Source organism: Phyllostomus discolor, chromosome 4 (genome assembly GCF_004126475.2).
Source record: "Phyllostomus discolor isolate MPI-MPIP mPhyDis1 chromosome 4, mPhyDis1.pri.v3, whole genome shotgun sequence".
In the NCBI taxonomy this organism is placed as follows: domain Eukaryota; kingdom Metazoa; phylum Chordata; class Mammalia; order Chiroptera; family Phyllostomidae; genus Phyllostomus; species Phyllostomus discolor.
In genome coordinates, this window is record NC_040906.2 from 21,389,683 (window position 1) to 21,411,055 (window position 21,373).

The 21,373-nt window shown below is 35.4% G+C and overlaps 1 protein-coding gene across 4 annotated transcripts in view; it reads left to right on the forward strand.

Annotated features, from left to right (window-relative positions):
- Nucleotides 1-2,616: 2,616 nt before the first annotated feature.
- Nucleotides 2,617-21,373, forward strand: part of KANSL1L (KAT8 regulatory NSL complex subunit 1 like) — a 112,873-nt gene continuing 94,116 nt past the window's right edge. For 2 of the 4 annotated variants that reach the window (XM_036022908.1, XM_036022907.1), the window contains exons 1-2: nt 2,617-2,834; nt 18,936-20,052. In XM_036022908.1, the coding sequence (XP_035878801.1) occupies nt 18,965-20,052 (1,088 nt within the window). In that variant the 5' untranslated portion in view covers nt 2,617-2,834; nt 18,936-18,964. The remainder of the gene's footprint in view (nt 2,835-18,935; nt 20,053-21,373) is intronic. The other 2 variants (XM_036022906.1, XM_028510794.2) reach the window with 2 other exon arrangements.

The window sequence follows — 21,373 nt, forward strand, 5'->3', positions numbered from 1 at the left end:
CTTTCTTGCTGGGAGTTTTTAAATCCTCACCAGAGAACTTTTATTTTTCATTGCTTTTTAGAGAAAGAGGGAGGGAAAGAGAGAGAGAGAGAGAGAGAGAGAAACACCGATATGAGAGAGAAACATTGATTTGTTGTCTTCTTGTACCACTCGGACTAGGGTGGAACCCGCAACTTGAATTATCTGCCCTGACTGGGAATCGAACTTGCAAACTTTGGGTCTATGGGCTGATACTCCTATCAACTATGCCACACTAGCCAGGGCCCTGCTGGTTCTTTTGTGTCTGATAGCCACTATTATATTTTTCTTGGAAATCAGAATGCTTTTAATGTACTTTCTGAATAATGACATATCCTTGATTTAAAAAATTCACTTTATGCAATTTTCAGACTTTTGTTGAACAATAAATGTAGAAAACAATTTGAAAAATGGTTCGGTTATGGCAGTTTTTGTATTAAGGAGCTGTGATATTCTATAGTGTCTGAAAAACTGGAATTCATTTCCAACCCCTCTTTCCCACCAATTCCTAGTATTTTTTTTAAGGTATCATAAACCAAATATATAAGGAATGATAAAATTTTACTTGTATGATGGCTTGACAAACTAAAATTTTTATTTAAGGTCTGCAAGTTTGGCAGACTGCCGGACTGACTATAAAAGAATTCACCTAGAGAATTATAAATAGCCTACCTCCTGGTAGGGGTTGTGTGATGAGCAAACTAGATAATGTATGTAAAATTGCCTTCTGAATTATTACTTGTGTAACTACAAAGCTTAATGCCTGTATCATCCATTATTAATTCTATGAGGACAGAAACTTTGCTTATTGCCGTATCTCCTATTCATAACCGTTTGGCGAATACATGAGTTTTTCAGTAATTGATAATTATTTCACAGGACTAAACTGGAGCCTCAAGTGATTCATTGGCACTACAGTTCCTTCAGGTTAAAATCTGAATTTCTATTATTCAAGATTTACTCAGTCTAGTTGGCATTGTAATTTTCCAGCCCAATAATATGATATACACAACTTCTACTCAAACTCAAAGGTACTATGTCCTAACTTTTGATGCCTTTCTTCCTTTTCTGCCTAAAGTCTTTTAAAATACCCAGCTCTAGTGAGAAAATCTTCCTTTGAAGTATCTCAACACAGGCTTACTTGACTTCCCAGACTGTTAATTAAAAAACAACAACAACAACAACAATACACATTTTAATGCCTTAATCATTTTCACACTCTGTTTCCAGGGACTATGACAGCCCTTTGAATATGATAAATATCCAATAAATATTTGTTGACTCAATTTCCACAACACACTATTGGCTTATAATTTTTATTCCAAGGAAGGTAAATTAATTTCCTAAAACTTTTCCTTTATCCCAAATGAAGGTACAGTTATTGTTTTGATCAATGATTGAAACATATCTTTCCCATAAATGCAGCTTGTTATAAAAATTATTTCTGTCAGGTCACAATCTGCCAAAAAGGCCAGTAACAAGCCGGATATTTTCCAATTCCAGTAATCTGTGTCATGTATTATGTTTTGTTGTAACTCCAATTACTTGGATTTTCCTTCCCTTCCCCTGCCGCCTCCTTGTGCTCCATGCCCCCCCCCCCGGCCCCGGATCATAGCCAATTAATAAGGTTGAAATGACGACAGTTGTCTTTCTGGATCTAAAATTCTATTGCGCTTCATCCCCGAATCATTCTATGCATGAATTAGGTGCTTAGTAAAGCCTGTAATTCATCATCGAAAGAGGTATATTTAGTGCCGAGGGTTTTTTGTTTGTTTTTGTTTTTTTAAAAATTGAGTTTGTGGCTGGGGAAATGCTGGGTGTAGCTTAGTAGTGAGTGGAGCACTGGGCCAGGTGCAAAACTCTGAAGTATGTTTTTATGTGTCCCTGGCCAACTATCTCCACATAAAACTCCGTTTATTTGCGCTACTGCAGGACGGTGTTAACTCCAACGCCATTCAGAGTAGCTCTGTACGGATTTAAAAATGCTTGAATTGGTGATCCGGATTTTTACAACACGATCCAACTGGATCCAAGGCAGATTTGTCACCCTATTCCAGGGCCCTTTGGGGATTGTACAGAATTATGGCTTTAGGTTTGAACGCACAGCCCGAGTAAAAGCAAATGCACGGAGACACGTAAACTCAGCGTCTATGACAAAGCTTTGTTAAAACTTGACGCTCGAGCGGCGGGGAGGAGTAGTCAGGACGCCTGGAGCTGGCTAGAGCAGCAGGGAGTAAAGCAGCCTTACTTTCCCCAGCGCTTTGTTTCCACTGTCACAGTGGCACAGAAATAGCAAAGCAGGGGCGGGAAGTCACCGAGCAGCGTTTTTGTTGTGTATTTATGCTTTTCCCAGCTGGCACGGGGAAAGGGTAAAGGAGGAAGCAGAGGAGACGCGAAACACGCCCTGAGGGTGCAGCCCGCCGCGCCTCTGCAGTGGTGTTGTGGGGTCCAGCTCCAACCACTTCCAGAAAGCTTTTGTAGGCCCCGCCCTGGCCGGGGTTTCCCCGCCACCAGAGCTCATTTGCATGGTGCTGCCCCTCCCCCGTTGCCATTGGCCTGCGCTGTGCCCCGCCCACTGCCCCTCCACCACGGCAGGGTTCTGTCCCCCGAGCTGCCCCGAGGTTCGGGCTGCGGGCGGACTGTTAAACCGCGGCGGCGGTGGCGGCAGCCGGGACAGGAACGGGGCGCGCTCTGGAGACGAGTCAGCTGCGCCCTAGGTGGGGGAGGCGGGCGGGCAGCTAGAGATCACTTCAGCAGCCCCCACCACGGCCGGACCAAAGGTGCGGCGGCGGAGGGGAGCCAGGGCGCCCCAGCAGGCGAGTGGCCGGCGTCGCAGCGGCGGGGGGTGGGTCTCCTCTGCTGGGGCTGGGGGCTGCACGGGGAGGAGAGGGCGGAGAAGACCACTGGCTAGATTGCGGGCCAGGTGACCGACCGGCAGCTCCCTTGCCCCTCGAATTCTCTGGGCTGTGCGACTCTGGGTCCCGCACAGGATTGTGCTGTAGGGCAGGGGTCGGACCGCAGCCAGATTTAAACGGCTAAACCTAACAGCCTTGGCAGTAGCTCAAGGGAGGGGAGGGACGGGGTGGAGGGAGAGGTTGGGGGCGGACCTAGGAACAGTCACGTGGGGGAGGGAGGGGCTTGGCAGGCCTTCCTTTTGTTTTGGCAGCGCGTGCGCAGAAGGCTGAACACGTGGTCTTCGGGCCCGCCCCTTGCTCGGGGTTGCGGCACCACAGCGGGTGCAGCGGTGGCAAACGCTGTTTTGGGGGTTTCTAGGAGAGTCGGTTGTTATGCTAGTCATGACCCTTGTTTTGTTTATTTCACATTGTATTTCAAGCAAACGTTGATTTGATCTGTAGAATTAGATGGGGTGGAGTTAGGGAGTCCAGATAATTACTGAGGAATGATGTTTGTAAGTTTGTGTCACTTCTCGGTGTGAGAAGGGACCGGTGTTGCTGGAAAACTTAAGGCTCTGTGCAGTTTCGTAGCAAGAAATAGGAGGCTGTGTTCGGGTCATTAAAGAAACCACTGGAAAGGAGTACGATAGGTAGTTTTACATCCAAGAGGGAAGCACTGGATGGACGTTCGTGTAATGTTTTTTTACTCCGAAAAAATTAAGTGTTTGGTTTTTTCCTTGCTTGGGGGTTGTGTTTTTTTAAGTTATGGGAAGCACACTCCTTTTGCTTTCCCCAAACTTCAGTCAGGGGGTGGGATTTAAGAGGAGAGCTTTCTTGCGTGTTTCCTTAATCGGTTTGCTTAACTTCGTGCCGAGGTTTGGTTAGTAGGAATGTTTTCAAAATGCAGGAAGAGGCAGATTAACAAAAACCTGAGTGAGATATTTACAGTACTGCGGACAAGACCCCCAGTGTGTTTTTGACTAGGAAAAAGTGGCTCTAAGAATAATTAATAGTCGAGAAAAATCTGTTGTTCCGGACTGTAGATTGCTTGAGAAAGAGGCTTAGTAGTGAGTGGTCTCTGCTGTTTCCAGTTGTTAACTAGCTGCCTTCTTGGGCAAGTCACAACCTCTCCTCCGATCTGTTTTCTCTTGTAAATAGTTTCATGGCATTGTCCTTGCCTTAAGAGATTATTATGAAATCAAATGCCTTGTGTTAGTAATAGGGATTTATAATCTTTACCAACATTACAAATAAAAAAATTGCTACGTAATACGGTTTTATAACAAAAGTCAGAGTTTTTGTTTTGTATAAAACCAGCATACCGGAAAAATATGAACACTGAATCATGAAATGGGATATATTTGAATATCTGCAAAATCTGTTGTAACTGTTATCTTTGATCTCCCTCAATTTCAATTTACTGATTTAGATCAGTGTCAAGGGTGCCATCATTTCCTCATAGTTTTAAAGGTTTAATCTAGACAGTCATTACTTCTCTTTCCCAGCCTTTGGGGAGGCTTTTTTCGTTTTGTTTTTTTTTTTTAAATACATGAAATTTCTCTTAATCCAGGCCAGTTCTTTCACACTGGTTTTTTAAAAACTTTTTGGGGGTGTCTGTTAATGAGCCTTCTCAAACATCAATTGCTCATAATCTTATTACAAAATAATTTGGAAAATCCAGATGAGTGCAAGTAAAAATACAAATAATTTGTATTTCTCTTTAAATATTTTCCTACCCATTTTGTGTATTTCCCTAGAAATGGGAGCATGCAGCATATTCATCTAACTTTAGCTCATAAACATCCCCATATCATTAAATAGTCTTTGCAAAAATTATTTTTGGCTGTTTAACATTACATCATGTAACTATCATTTAAATTTTTTACTGGCAGATATTTGGGATGTTTCTAACGTTTTGCTAGTGTAGATTTCGTTATTAGGATAGCCTTTTACATAAATCTTGGAAAAAATTTTCCCTCAGATTTGTAAAAGTAGAATTACTGGGTCAGGGAGTCTGTGTGTGTGTATTTAATTCTGGTAACATCACCAAGTGACTGTCCAGAATGTTGTTACTGGTTCCTACTCGTCTAGTGTATGACCAGGCGTCACATTACAACTTAGTTCAAAATCTGGTATTAGCATTAAAGTGAAAACCTTGCTTTAATTTGCATAATTTTTCTTTAGGAAAAATTAGGAAAATTAGGAAAATAAATATATGATAGACATTAAGTTTTTCTTTTATGATATATTTATTTTCCTAATTTATTGTAAGCTTCTTGAGGGAGAGGGATATATTTCACATTTGTCATGCTGCAAGTCACATAGTGGGTACTGAATAAATACTTGCTAATTGCCTGTTAATATTTACCTTTTTGACTTCTGGAAGCTCAGGAAATTATCTTTTTGTGTCTTAATTTATTAGTACATTTTTGGTAATATACTGTGTATTATTTGTAATTTCACTGGTCTATTTAAGTTTTCATTCGGGTGTGTATGTGTGTGGTGGGAGGGCATGATCTTATCACAGTTGTCTACTAAAAGGTCCAGTGACTTTCCATTGCACCAACTGCTGCATTATCTAAGAGCTCCATCCACCTTTGAGACCATTTATCATGATAACTCAGATTATTTCATTTCCTTTATTCATTTACCTGTCTAGTATGGAATTCACTTACAAATTTCACTTCAATCATTCTTTCACTTGTAGCCTTTTCTGTCTGAAAAAAAGCCTACTGTCTAAAGTTTTAGTTTCATTATTCAGATTGTTCTAGATAACGCACCAATTATTGCCTGTAACATCTTTTACTGCCATTAATCTACCATGTAAAACTTATGTCATGTGTAATTTTTGTTTATAATTTCATTTATTTAATTATCTCCATGCCCTTTTACATTTGTCTATACAGTATCATGTAGTTGAAGGAGGAGAAAGCTGTTTTCTTCAGGTTTTAGAACTGTTTTTGGGATTAGGTTTGATTTATTGATTAGGTTTGTCAAGTTATAAACAGCAAGGAATGGGTTTGCTTACAACAGAAGTGACAGCCAGTAGGTAATTAGCAGTCGATTTACTGACTTTAAAGCACGTCATCTCTTATACTTCTGTCCTTAAATCCTTACTGTATTAAGGACTATAACAGATGTCCCTGAGTCATCAATACATTCTGACCTTACTTTCAGTATGTTTCATTTAGAAAGGCAAGGAAGGTAGCCATATCATTTCCAAAAGATTTGTATTTTTTTTCCTTTTAAAGGTCCTGAAGAGAGATTTCACTGAGCTGTACTTCTTCCCTGATCATGTGGGATAAATAAACTACCAGCAAATGTTAGTGAAAATGGTAATATTGTATTTGCCTGTAGAGAGTCTATATTGAAAATCTGAAGACAATTCATAATGGAAGTTTTTAATACTTGATAATATTTGTAGGTTTTTAGAAATACTACAGATGTAAAAGTTCTCTGAGTATTGCATAATTGTGAGGAAATGCATTCATTTATAATGTTGAAGCTTTGTTAATGATTTTAATGAACTTTCTATTTAGCGTATGTTTCTAGTTCTATAAAAGCAAGGATTCTTAAGCATGTTTTTTAAAGTAATTAAAATTTTTTATTTGGTAGTATGTCATTTGTTAATCAGTGTTTAACCACATAAAGTTAAATTGGAGCCAAAATCTATAGACTGAGCAAATGTGATAGTATAATTCTAAATGTACTTCCAAGTTGATATACACAGAAAAACATACTTCCAAGTTGATGTATACAGGAGAAAAAAAAGCCATTTCATTTATATTCTTATGAGTCATGTACTTATAACTGAGTAATAATAATTCTGCTTGAAGTATGATCTGTTTGATGTGTTGTATGACCACCCAAGTAGCTTTATCTTTAATTAAATTCTTTTAGTCTTCAAAGAGAATTCCTTTTTTAGGCAAAGTTTTCAAAGTGGAAGTTTTTTCTATAAACATTGTTGAGTACAAAGTACTGAGGTAACTGTACCCTGGTCATGCCAATTACTGCAGTGTTTTCTGCTGTAAATTGAGAATGCCCGTATGTGATAAACAAATCTTGAAAACAACACTGTATTTTGAATTCATACCTTTCATTAATTCCTGGCTTGTAGAGGAATAAAATTTTACCAATGGAAACTCTTTCTCATTACTTGTATTGTTTTAATAGGATTTTTGCTTTATGAGATTAGAAATTAGAAATTGAGTTCCTGTATATTTTGGTAATGTTTGAAAGAGCTGGTCATATTTTGCTAGAAGAATTTTTTTCCTTCTCTTGCTCTTTTATTATAAGTGATGCTATCTGAAACATATTTAAGTTGAAAGTGTGGAAGTAATTTAATATTCATTCTTACTTCAGGCTTCTCCCATCTCTCAAAATGCCCTTGGTAGTCTTTTCACTTTCTTTTAACTCACCGATGAGTCTGCCTTCTTTGTGAAAACTTCATTCCTAGTTTGTGTTACTGCTCTGCATTTAGAAAAATTGGAACTATCGAGATTCCAGTTGAAAGAGCAAATTTAATGTTTAAGGGTAGTTTGGATAGGATATCTTCCATGGACTAATGGAATGAATATACATATGCATGCTAGAATATAAATCATAGTCAAATCTGAAGCAGTATTTTAGGGTAGGGAAAATCAGATTTGGTCTTCAATTTCTAATGTTTCCTCTCAGGGAGAAGGGTGGTATATATATTTTTTAATTTAATCTTCATTGTATTTTTTTCCTTTACCATTTAGTCCCCTATACCCTCCTTCCCACAGCAATCACCACCTTGTTGTCCATGCCCATGAGTCCTTTTTTTGCTCAATCCACCCACCCTCTAAATCTCCTCTTCCCTCCAGAGCTGTCGTCCTGCTCTCCGTCTATGAGTCTGTCCCCATTTTCCTTGTTAGTTTAGTTTGTTCATTAGATTCCACATATGAATGAAATTATATGGTATTTGTCTTTCTGTGGCTGGCTTATTTCACCCTGGTATAATGTTTTGCAGGTCCATCCATACTGTTGCAGAGTAAAATATTCTTTTTATGGCTGAGTAGGTGGTTCTTAATCTATACCATCTAGACTCTAGATTATCAGTTTTAACTCTGTAGGCCGGATTGGCAAATTTTTTATTTTTTTTAGAAAGTATGTCAAAAACTATTTGGTGTATGTGATCTATGTATTAATTTGTATAGACCTGATTAGTAAGTGTCAGGATCAACTCTAATTATTGACATGGTAATTATGTGTATATCTTTTGAGGGATGGCATGTTTAGTATGTATCATGTCCAAGGATATTGCATTTAATTAATGCTAAATTCATAAATATATATGATTTATAAATCTTAAAAGTGAAGATGGTCACTAATGAAAACATTTTCTAGACAACAGGGAAAGGCTTTTTATTTGTAGTAATAATACTGTCAGAATAATTAATTTCCTCTTTAGTTTACAATAATTTTTTTTATTAAATTGTAGACCAAAATTAGAATTTATACTGTAGACTTACTTTATAGTCTCCCCATTTTTTTATTGAATTAATTTGATGTTATGTATAATAACAAAACATTTTTTTAATCTTCACCAGAGGATATGTTTATTCATTTTGGGGGGAAAGAGACAGAAAGAGAAAGAATCAGAGAAACATCAATGTGATAGAGAACCATCAATTGGTTGTCTCATGTACTTCCCCCAACCAGGGATTGAATCCACCACCTAGGCATGTGCCCAAACCAGGGATTGAGCCTGTAACCTTTTGGTGCACGGAACAACTCTCCAACCACTGAGCCACCTGGCCAGGGCTGTATATAATAATGAAATTTAATATAACCTGAAAGAAAGAAAAAGGTTTCGATTCTGTGTAGTTTTTAAGTGTTTGTTGTTTACAGCATAAACTTTGGCTTGCCTTGCTGAAATTTTCTCTCTGGTTGGTACTTCTTAATGAGATTCTAAGAAAAATGGGTATATACTGAGCTCTGTACTGTTCACTGGGGGGTGGTTTACTGGTGGATTATCTGCAACAGTTTTACAACAGGCTGTTGCTTTTTTCTTTTTTTTTTTTTTGCCAACCCCAAAATTTCTGGGTTGAAGACGTGCAGAGAAATTGCTATTTATTTATTTTTAGTTAAACTAGAATGTAAGTTGAAAATTACATTGTAAAACATAATAGTTAAATTCATGTCCAGGAAATATAAATGTGTTTTGCATTATCTAGAGCTGTTGCCTCTTGACAGATAGTCAAAATTACAAAGTTGCTTGCTTTGAAAGGGTACTGATATAGTTTCTTGTGGTTTTGCTTCTTAAATCCTGTTAGCTTAACATTTTAGTTTCTGTATGTTGTGGTTAAAGGAATTTAATTTTTTTCTCAGTTTTATCCTTTCCAGATTTTTGAAGTCCCATATCATTAGAGTAACTTCTTTTAGAGAAGAGACCTCTTTTGCCTGAGTCTCTTGGGTGTATATGAGATAAATAATTATCAAAAATTATGGTGGTGGCTCAAATAAATACAATATTTTAGAACCTAGAAGGAAATTTCTTAGATTTAGCTAAGCTCCAAATACTTTCCCCCCAACACAATTATGTGCATAATTAAAAACTGAATAGTCATAAGATCAGGATGCTTCTTACAAAAGTCTTTGAGGATTTTCTTTTCCCATATTCTTTCTGTATAACCTGGAGTATTACAGGTGTCTAAAAATACTAAACAACATGTTTGGCTAGGAACTTTGAGGACAGAAGTATTTTAGTTAATGGTTGATTCCTATTTAATTGGTGGGAGTAAGGGGCCATATACTTTATACTGTGTACTGTCCAGTATAGTAAGCAGTTCATTAACCACATGTGACAATTGAGAACATGAAATGTGACTAGTACAAATTGTTTTTTTGCCAAATACAAACCAAACACTAGATTTTGAAGACAGCACACATACAGAAGAACATAAAATACCCTACCAAGAAATTTTATGTTGATCACATGCTGAAGTAATATTTTATGGGATGGGTTTGATGAAATTAAAATTAATTTCATGTTTCTTTTTACTTTTAAAATATGTTTAGTAGAAAATTTAAAATTACAAATGTAATTCAAGTGATATTTATATTGGACAGAGATATTGCATGCTAATGTTTCCTAGCCTTAAGATTCCCTTCACAATAAAACATCTAATGAACCTCCTTTCTTGAAATGTTAAAATAATTTTATTATTTTGGATGGTATTTATTGAAGAAATATTTGTTAAGTGCCTGCTATGTACCAAACAATAGGATACAGTAGTGAATGAAAACAAATCCTGCCTTCCTGAGAATTTGGAGAAATTCTCAGTCATCATTACTCCAAGTATTTCTTCTGTTCTCTTCCACCTGCTGGCATTCTCATTACATAAAAGTTTTGTTAATACCTTTTGTACTTGCCCCACAGTTTTTAGATAGTCTATTTTTCAGCCTTTTTTTTCTTTGTTTCTTGTTTTTAGAATTTTCTGTTGATATATTCTGAAACTCAGAGTTTTTTCTCAGCCTTGTCTAGTCAACAGATGAGCCAATCAAAGGCATTATCATTTATGTTATAGTGTCAGTGATCTCTAGCATTTCTTTTTGATTCTCTCTCAGAATTCCCTCCCTCTACTTATCTTATGCACCTGTTCTTGCCAGTTGTCTCCTTTTTCCATTGGAGCTCTTAGCAAATTAACCATGATTTGTCATTTAACTTGTTTTAATTCATGGTCCAATAATTCCAACATTTCTGCCATATCTGAATCTGATTCTGATGCTTGCTTTGTATGTTCAGACTGTACTTTTTGTTTTTTAGTATAACTTGTAATTTCTTGTTGGAAGTGGAGACATGATGTACTGGTTAAAAGGAACTCCAGTGAACAGGTCTTTAGTAAGATGTGAGGGGAAGGGGAAGTGTTCTAAAGTCTGATTGATGATTAAGTGTGTCTTTTACAGAGTTTGTGCCCCTGGGCTGTGAACTTAGATTAGTCTCAGTTTTAACCCCTACTTAGGTGGGAAAAGATGGCTAATTGTGGGGCGGGGAGGAGTGTTGGGAATTTCCCTTCCGTAACATGGAAAGCTAGTACAGGCTGGAGCTGGAAAATTCTTCATTACTTTTAGCAAAGAAACACACTCTTCAACAGTTTTCTTAGATAGTAATATGTTATCTGCCACTTCTTTATCCTCATTTTATTTGACCTTACTGTAGCATTTCATAGAGCTGTCCATATCTTCTTTATTTACTTTTGAACAGTTCCATATTCTGGAATTTCCTCCTACCTCACTGAAAGAAAGACTTTTTAAGGTTGTGTGTGTGTGTGTGTGTGTGTGTGTGTTTTAAATAAGGCCCTTTCTCTTTTGTAGCTCTTCCTCCTTTGACCAAATGAATATGAGTTAACCCTAGAGCTTGATCCTCAGTTCCATTCTCTTTGTCTATAGTCTCTCTCTAGATATACTCTTCTAGTCCTTTGACTTTAAATACTATTTATATGCCAAAGACTCCCCAAAGTAATATCTATAATTATGACTTCTTGCCTGAACTCTAGACTTGTTTACCCAGCTGCTTCTATTTGAATGGCTGATATGCACTTCAAAGCCCACATATCCCAGACAGAACTTTTAATTTTTCTTCTTCAACCTTCTGTCTCCCCAAGTCTGCTCCATTTCAAAATATAGTACTACTGACCACTCAGTTGCTGAAGTAAAAACCTAAGAGTTATGCACGATTCCTTTTCCTTAAGCCCCACAAAATCTTGGCAGTCAGAAGTTTCTCAGCTCTGCTTTGAAACATATGCTAGATCTGTCCATTCTCATATCTACTACCATCTCACTAGTCCAAACCACCACTACCATCTCTCCTTTAGATTACTTCAGTAGCTTCCTAACTGGTCTCTCTGTTGCTGCTCACGGAAGCTGTTTTCATTTTCTCTCCGATACAATTTTTTTTTTTATCTACAGAACACTCATAATTATTTGTTGAATAAAAATGTAAAGCAGATCATGTTACTTCCTTATCCAGATACCTTCAGTGGCTTTCCTTTGATTTACGCCCAGTGTCTATGGTTTGGGCCCTGTCTACTGTCTTATCTATCTATCTGTCTACCTCTTTGATCTTATTTCCTATTACTCTCTTTCTTTGGCTTATTATGTTCTAGACATATTTGTCATTTGTTCCACAAAAACATCAATTTTATTCCTTTCTCAAAGCTTTCTATTAGTTGTCTTTCTTCCTTGGAAGTCTCTTACCAAAATCTTGGTTAGCTTATTTTTGTCATCTCAGGTCTCAGGGCAGATGTCACTCAAACAGAGGCCTGCCTTCATCTATAAATCTAATTTAATTTTTATCCTACTGTAGTCATGTTCTGTCACTCTGTTTAATCTTCATAAAGATCCTATGGAACCCTTATTTACATGATATTTTCTTATTTGAATATTTATCTAAATCTAACATTTGCTAAATTGTAAGCTCTATATAAGAATCAAAACCTTATATTTCATGTTCACTGCTATCTTGTTACCCAAGATAGTATCTGTTACACATTGTTTAATAAATATGTTTTAACTGAATTATTGAATGTTAGGTTTTAGGTTGAATATATGTTAAATGGAAGTTAAAATCTAGCTTCTGCCCTGACTGGTGTGGCTCAGTGGATTGAATACTGGCCTGAGAACCAAAAGGTTGCTGGTTCAATTTCTAGTCAAAGCACATGCCTGGGTTGTGGGCCAGGTCCCAGTACGGGGTGCAGGAGAGGCAGCCACACATTGATGTTTCTCTGCCTTTCTTGCTCCCCCCTTCTCCTTTGTCTAAAAAATAAATAAATAAAATCTTTAAAAAAAATCTGGCTTCTACCAAAAATAGACAAACCTATATGACTCAATGTTGGCTAGTTCTTCATTTCCTGCTTTAATTAAGAGCTGTAAAGTGCTGTGATCACGTGGAACACAGCTCTGTGGGACTAATAGAGATCATCTTGAGGTGTATTTGCAGAATTATTATTATTCTATGCTCTCAAGTAAGTATTCTTATACATTCTGCCTTCAAACATTTGTTCATTGTGCATAAAATGAAATCATGATTCAAAATAATTATAATGTAAAAATGTATAGTGGTGGAAACCATTATTCAGAGTTAACCTTAATGGTAAACTTAGTGACTTCCAGGAGTTGTACTCTCAATTGTTATGTTAAAATTATTTTAAAATAATTTTAAATGCTTATCTTATTTAGTATTTATTTTAATTTTGAGGAACTTAGATTTGTCAGTTTTTTTTCTTTTATGAATAATGTTTTTGGTGTCATATCTTAAATTTTTTTTTTGCCTAATCCAGTATCACAAAGGTTTTCTGTGTTTTTTGTTTTCCAGAAGTTTTATGGTTGTACATTTTACAGTTAGGTCTATAATCTTTTGTGGTGGATGTAACCATTTTTATATAAGTTATGAGGCATACATTCAAGACCCAGTTGTGTTTTTTTTTGTTGTTGTGGTTGTTGTTGCATTTGGATATCCTATTGTTCCAAAACCATTTGTTTAAAATAACAATAACAACAGCAACAACAAGAAACTAGTCTTTCTGCATTGAACTATCATTATATCTTTGTTAAAAATTAGTTGACCATTTATGCGGGTTCTGGAGTTCTCATTCTTCCAACTGATCTGTGGTCATTCTTTTACCAAAGCCACACTATTTTGGCTATTGTAAGTTGATAGGTAATATGAGTACTTCAGGTTTGTTTTGTTGTTTTGGCTATTCTGGTACCTTTGCCTTTCCATGTACATTTTTCAGCATGTTGATATCAGGAAAAATCCTGTCAAGATTTCGATTGGTGAGAGTGTGTTAAATCTATACATCATTTTAGGACGAATAAACATTGTGACAACATTGAATAATCTAATCCATGAACACAGTATGTCATTCTATTTACTTAGATATTCAATGATTTAAATTTTTTTTCAGTATATAGATCATGGAGATATTTTGTAAGATTTATATCTAAGTGTTTTCATGATTTTGGAGCTATTGGAATTAATACTTAAAAATTTTTCTATTTCTAGTTTTTCACTTCTGGTATATAGAAATATAAATGATTTTTGTATCTTGACCTTGTATCTGCTACCTTAGTAAACTCATTAGATCTAGGAGCTTTTTTGTAAATTCCTTGGAATTTCCTATGTTGAAAGTAATTTCATCTGTGAGTAGACACCGTTTTATTTTTACTTTTCAATCTGTATACCTTTTATTTCTTTTTCCTTTTCCTATACCACTGGCCAGGACCTCCTGTATGACAATAAATAGGAGTGGTAAAAAAAGACACCTTGCCTCATTCCCAGTCTTGGGGGCAGAAGTGTTCAGTCTTTCATCATTAATTATGTAGTGATCTTTAGGTTTTTGTGTAGATACTCTTTGTCAGGTTAGCAGTATCCCTCTGTTCCCTAATTTGCTAAATTTTTCCCCCTAATCATGAATAGATTTTGGATTTCGTAGAATACTTCATCTATTGGGATCATATTTTTTTCTTTTTTCATTTCTTGATGTGATGAATTTCAGTGGTTGCTTTTTAAATGTTGGGCTAGTCTTGGCATTTATGGAATAAGCCACACTTGCTTGTGACATATCTGTTTTATTTATTACTCTGTTTGTAACATTTGTTTTAAAAGTAGTAATTGAAATATGTGTTATTGCTTACTACTAATTATTAAACCCTGGCCACTTCTAAAAGTTATGATTTGTGTGTTTCTTTAATTTTGTCAGTAAATATCTGACAATTATTGTATATCAGGCATTGTTTTAAGTGCTGGTGAGTAGAACATTGAACAAACTATATTCCTCCCTAGAATGTAATAAAATGTTAGCTAGTACCATGAGGAACTGTAAAACAGTGTAAGGAAATAGAGAGTCATGAAGTGAGGGGCTAAAGTTATTTTAAATATATTGGTCAAGAAAAAACTCGGATGAGGTTACTGTAGAGCAGAAACATAAATGAAGTGAGGGAACCAGTCTTCTTTGTGGAAAAAATTTTCTAGGTTGAGAAAATAGCAAGCACAAAGTCCATGAAGCAGGGACTTGCTTGATATGTTTCAAGAATAGCACAGAGGTCATTGTTTCTAAAGTGTAGTGACATGTGGAGAGAGTTGCAGAAGGTGAAGTAGTCAATGATCTGATAATGTAGAACTTTGCAGGCATGGCAAGGATGACTTTGGGTTATTTTCTAAGTATATGTCAACCACTTATTTATTCAGCAGATATTTATTGAGCATCTGCTATGTATCATATAGTTTTTCATGTTGGCGATATAGTGGTTAATAAAATAGCAAAATTCAAGCCTTAGAAGTATTAATGATAAGTGCAGCTGTTTATGGAGGTTGTCAGAAGTGGTACAATTTAGAATATTCAGTTAGGAAACATTTTTATGTGCAGTGATTACATATTTAAATAATTGGAATAAATGCACTTACATTTCATATTAAAACTGTGAACATAATTGACCTTTTTTTAAAAAACAATTTACAGGGACAACTGTTTTCATCAGTTTCTTTTGGCTGGAGATTAGATTTTCAGGCTATAATTTCTCATAAGGATATGCTTGAGAATAGAATATAGAGGAACTTCACATAAATCCTAGAATAGGAACTGCGATATGGGTTGGCCTTCCAGAGACTACAACCCAATAGTCTTCGTATTAATTGTGTTTGTTATCTATCGCTAGTTAACAAATCACCCTAAAATGTAATGGCTTGTAGTATTTTTGTGCAGGTCAGAGCTGTAGGCGTGGCTCAGCTGGGTGCCTCTGGCTCAAGGTTTCTCACAAGGCTGCAGTCAAGGTGTTGACTCTGGCTGTAGTCATCTGAAAGCTTTACTGGGGAAGGGTTGATTTCTCAGATTGCTCATCCACCTATTGACAGGCCTTAGGTCATCCATTGGCTGGAGACAATGGTCTTTGCTATGCAGGTCACAGCATGGCACTTGGCATCTCTGAGTAACAGGGTGGCAAGATGGAAACCACAGTCTTTTTGTAACCTATTTTCAGCAGTGACATCCCATCACCTCTGCTGCTTTCTCTTTGCTAAAAGCAAGTCCTTAAATCTAGTCCATACTCTGGGTTCATAGGAGAGGATTACATAAGGGTATGAATATAAGGAGAAGGGGATTATTAAAATCATTTTTAAAACTTCCTATCATACCAGGTACACCCTAGATATCTTGAGGGGTATTTTTATGTGTCTTATTCTAGTTCTCTATCATAAAATGCCTTAGCGACTGACTCTCAACCTACATTTATTTCTTTACCTTCTCTTTTTGCTGCCAACTCTAGTTCTTAGCCATTAACCTGTGTATATTTTTTCTACCTCTTATTTTTATTTTTTCCTTTAGTTTGTCCAGGGCCTAACATCAACTGTACTGCCTCATGATATTCCATCTCTGCTCCTTCAACTAGCCTCTTTTATTATATCCTTAGCACATTTTGAGATAGAGTAAGTGGGTAGGGAGGAGGTAGAGTATAGTATCTTTTCCATATGAATCCGCAAGGACAGTCATTAAGGCAGTTCCCTTAGAGAGCAATATAGTTACCTAAATACTGGCATAGATGTTTGTAGATTAGAGATACAGTCATTGAGTTACAAAGTGACTGATTAATTCTTAAAAAAAATTACCAATGCCAATAGCTTGTTTTATAATTATTTTTATATATCTCATGAAAGTAGAATGTAAAATATATAATAATAACCCAATAATCTGGTAATTTTTCTTTTCCTTTTTTTTGAATTTAGGAGAAATGAGAATCTGTTACTATAAGATTTATTACTTTTTAGGCATTATATAAAAGTGTATACATTTTGAGACGTAAAAACTTTGGAAGAGAATTATACACAAATCTCTACTTTTTTTAGACATTATATGGTAAAGTATAGAAAAGGCGAACATCTATTTTTTTTTAATCACACAGAATTAACAACCATTAACATTGGTTCATTGTGTATTTAGTCTTCCCTCCACCCCCAAATAAGAAAATTCTATAGTTAAAATTCAGCTTCTCTTAAACCACCTCTGTTCTGTTTCATGGAACTTAGTTGATGCTGCTACTGTTACAAGTTCGGTGATTATTTTTCTGGTTTTTTAAACAAATGGACAGACAGACACATATGTACCTATATGGTAGGTATGGTTTTGTGTTTGTATTTTATTTGTATGGTATACTATATATTTTCTGCACCATTTTTTAAACTTTATACTGTTTTTGAGGTTTGTCCATATTGTGCGTATAGATCTAGGTCATTCTTTTTAACTGCTATATAGTATTCCATCATGTTTTATTATCCAGTCTCTTGTTAGATGTCTAGATTGCCTTGAAAGAATGTTTTGCTATTAAAAACACTGCTCTTTTGTGCACCTGTGATATGTTCAGACTTAAACTATTTTCAATTTGGTGATTGGAAGACTGGTCTCTTGGTTTATTAATCTACATTTCCTTCATTACTGGTGAGATAAGTATATGTTTAATGACTATTTGGATGTCATCATCTGTGAAATGCCTGACTGCTTTATTCTTTGTCCATTTGTAGGAGTTCTTTTTGTATTCTGGATACTAATTCTTTGTTTTTTATATATGTTGTAGATATCTTTTCCTAGTATGTCACTTGCTTTTAAACCCTCTATGTGTTTTTTTTTTAACTGCATAGACAGTTTTGTGCTTCTTTTTCCTTTTGACCATTCTGACTAATCTTTACAAAGAATTAGCTTTTGATTTTATGTTTTTACCTAGGAATTGAAGGTGTAGAGTTACAGCTAGCATATTATATGGGGACATACAAAATGATAGTGTGGCCATTTAAGTGACTATTAACTGTCATATGTGTTTAAACTAAATTATGGAATATTATAGTCCAAAGTATATTCCAAAACTTATTAATTGTTAATGATAATTTTTTTCACTATTCAGTCTTCATAATTTTTAATGGTACTGAATTAACATTTTCTATATTTCAGAATATATAGTTTCATTTTTTTCTTTTGATAAAATACAATGAATTTGTTTAATGTGGGGATTAATCTTCAGTGGTCATCTGTAACAGTCCCATTTCCCAGGATTAACAGCTTCTGTGATGATAACTGATGACTATGCATTTGTGAAAAAGAAAAACATTATTGCAGGTGTTTTTTCAGGAAAGGTTTGCACATTGCAGATTAGGCGAGTTTTCACTATCACGTTATTTTTAACAGTTGTAAAATTATACACTTTTTTATTTGTAGTTCAGTTTACTTACACCTTCTTACATGTTAGTATATTTTAGTTATTGTTATTAATACTATTCAGATTGTGAAATTTAAATTGAGCAATGGAGGTTTTGGGCAATTTATTATATTTTATAAACATAATTCTTTTGGCTGAAAGTATGAGATTGAGTTACATTTTTGAAGTATGATTCCCACATTCAGGGTTGGAATTTTTTGACTGTCTCTAGACGTTTAAAAATGGAATCTTGAGATGAACAGTTGAGTCTTGAACAACACTTGTTTGAACTGCTTAGATCCACTTGTACACAGTTGTTTTATTTTTTCAATTAAAACTGTAAATCTGTTTCTTTCCTTATTTTCTTAATAACATTTTATTTTATCTAGTTTATACTTTATTATAAGAATATATATCACATACAGAATATGTGTGAATCAGCTATATATGTTATCACTTTTGGGGGAGTAAGTATTTATATGCAGATTTTTGACTGTGTGGGTGGTTGGTGCCCTTAACCCCTGTGTTGTTTAAGTGCCAGCTATGTTATATCCACAAATACTTGGCTAATGCTTACTGAGCTAGGTAGTGTGGAACTTTAATTAATTAGACTTTTGGGTATAGGCCCACAGCAGAGTGAAGAATAGCTATTGATTTCTTATGAGCTAGAAAAGAGCAGAGATGGTGTTAAGAGTTGGGAAATAAAGGAGTTTGAATTTGTTCATGTTTTAATCAAACATTTAAAAACGTTGCCCTTGAAACATATACAAGCATAACACTTTTCTAGATATTTGATTATTTATTTTTACATTACTTTAGGTTTCCAGTAATTATCTGCAGGATTCGCCATGACCCCAGCTCTGAGGGAGGCAACAACAAAGGGTATCTGCTTTTCATCTTTACCGAGTACCATGGAGTCTGACAAGATGCTGTGCATGGAAGGTCCAAGAACTGTAGATGAAAAGCTAAAGGGAGACACTTTCTCTCAGATGCTGGGATTTCCAACTCCTGAACCTACTGTTAACACTAATTTTGTGAATTTAAAACATTTTGGCTCCCCTCAGTCTTCAAAACATTATCAGACAGTTCTTTTAATGGGTTCTAATTCTACATTAAATAAATACAATAAGAATTATAAACAAAAGAAATTAGGAGAACCCAACTGCAGTAAGCTGAAAAACATACTGTGTAATGGCAGCAACATTCAGCTCAGTAAAATCTGTCATTCTCATTCTGAAGAGTTCATCAAAAAGGAACCTCTGTCAGATAACACAAGCCAGTGCATGACAGATGTAAAACTTATTTTAGATTCAAATATAACCAAAGACACTAATGTAGATAAAGTCCAACTACAAAACTGTAAATCATACCAAAAGAATGCACTTTTGGATAAAGTTACTGATGCTGAGATTAAAAGGGGTTTATTGGATTCTGCTCAAAAGAAAATTGGTCCTGGCCATTCAAATATGCCTATTAGTTCTTCAGCTGCTGAAAAAGAGGAGGAAGTGAGTGCTCGTTTACTTAACTGTGTAAGCAAACAGAAAATTTTACTTAACCAGGCCAGAAGAACTCAGAAACATTTGCAGATGCTCCTAGCAAAGCATGTTGTTAAGCACTATGGTCAGCAAATGAAATTTTCTATGAAACATCAGCTCCCCAAAATGAAGATCTTTCATGAACCTACCACAATTTTGAATAATGGTTTACCTAAATGCACTGAAATTAAGCCAGACATCAACTTATTGACTGCGGAGAATAAATTGTGGAGTGAAACAAAAAATGGCTTTGCACAATGTACAGCTGCAGAAATCCAAAGATTTGCACTATCTGCTACAGGGCTGTTGTCTCATGTTGAAGAGGGTCTGGATTCTGATGCAACTGATAGCAGCTCTGACGACGATTTGGAAGAATATACCATTAGAAAAAATGTGGCAGTGTAAGTGCACAATTATTATTAGATCTCTTACTGTTGTTCTGCATATAGCAGCAATTTTGTCTTGATTTCAAGAAATATTAAAAGGAGATAGATTTTCTAAAATCGTAATGCTGTAATCTAAGTTATAGAACTGGTAAAATTTTTTCATCTTTTAAACTACTGTTTGTAAATATATACATACTATTTAAAAATAAGTTACTCAACTGCTCTATCTAGGAAAAACCAACACAGGAATAATAAAAGCTAACTGGCTCTAAGGAAGCATTTTTCCTATTCTTGAGCAGAATAGGCTATGGACAAGGCCTAAAATTTTGCTTAAGTGATCTAGCCAATATGTATAGCTAAAAGTCAAAAAATAGAAAGTTTGCACATGGGGAGCCCCCACTGACTTCAGAAGTTTGTCAGTTGAGAGTATATATAAGTTGACCTGCTACTTTTATTTTTAACTGTTTGTATATTTATATTCACAGCTTTCAGCTCTGGCCTTCACCAACTTCGTCAATTTTTGCAAGATTAATGTAGCCAAAACAAAACTATAATGTTAGCTACCAGCTACTTGTTGAATGCTTATTATGGGCTGGACCCTAAAGACTCTAAATATTCAGAGCCCCTCCCCTCTTGGGAATCTACTTCAAAGAGAGGTTTATAGATATTTAAAAAAACACACAGCAAAATAGTTTTACTGATGTTAACATTTGAGAACAGCTCTATCTAATAGTTTCAAAGATGATGGGATGTCCTGTATCCATTATCCTGTAGGCACTGGCCTCGTGTGACTGGCTGTTGAGCACTTGAAATGTCACCTGCACAACTGAGGCACTAAAGTTTTAATTTTATTTAATTTGAATTAATTTTATTTAAATAGCCAGATAGAACATGGTTTTTAATCTACCTTTCAGAGAATCTGTTAATGTCCCTAAATTGATACAAAATATCCTGCATATATGTGGTATTTTGGGAGGAGGAAGTTCAACCTTTTTATCAAATTCTCAAAGATGAATGAGAATCATAAAATTAGAAGCTGAACACATTTTTTTATTAATAAAAAGAACTGTTATTAATTTTCATAAAGAATAAAATGAGAATACATTTTCATTGAGAATAAAATGTAAAGCAAAGTCTTTGGTGTTCTGTTACCACTATATTTGAAATTTGTTTGAATGTGGGAGCTAATAGTTATTGAACATATTTTTCTGACATTGTGCTATTTATTTACCACATGATATATTATTTGATCCTTTCAACAGCCAGAGGAGGTAGTTGTTGTTACCTTATTTCACTTAAGAAGCAGCAGGTTTAGCATGATTTAGTAACTTGCCCA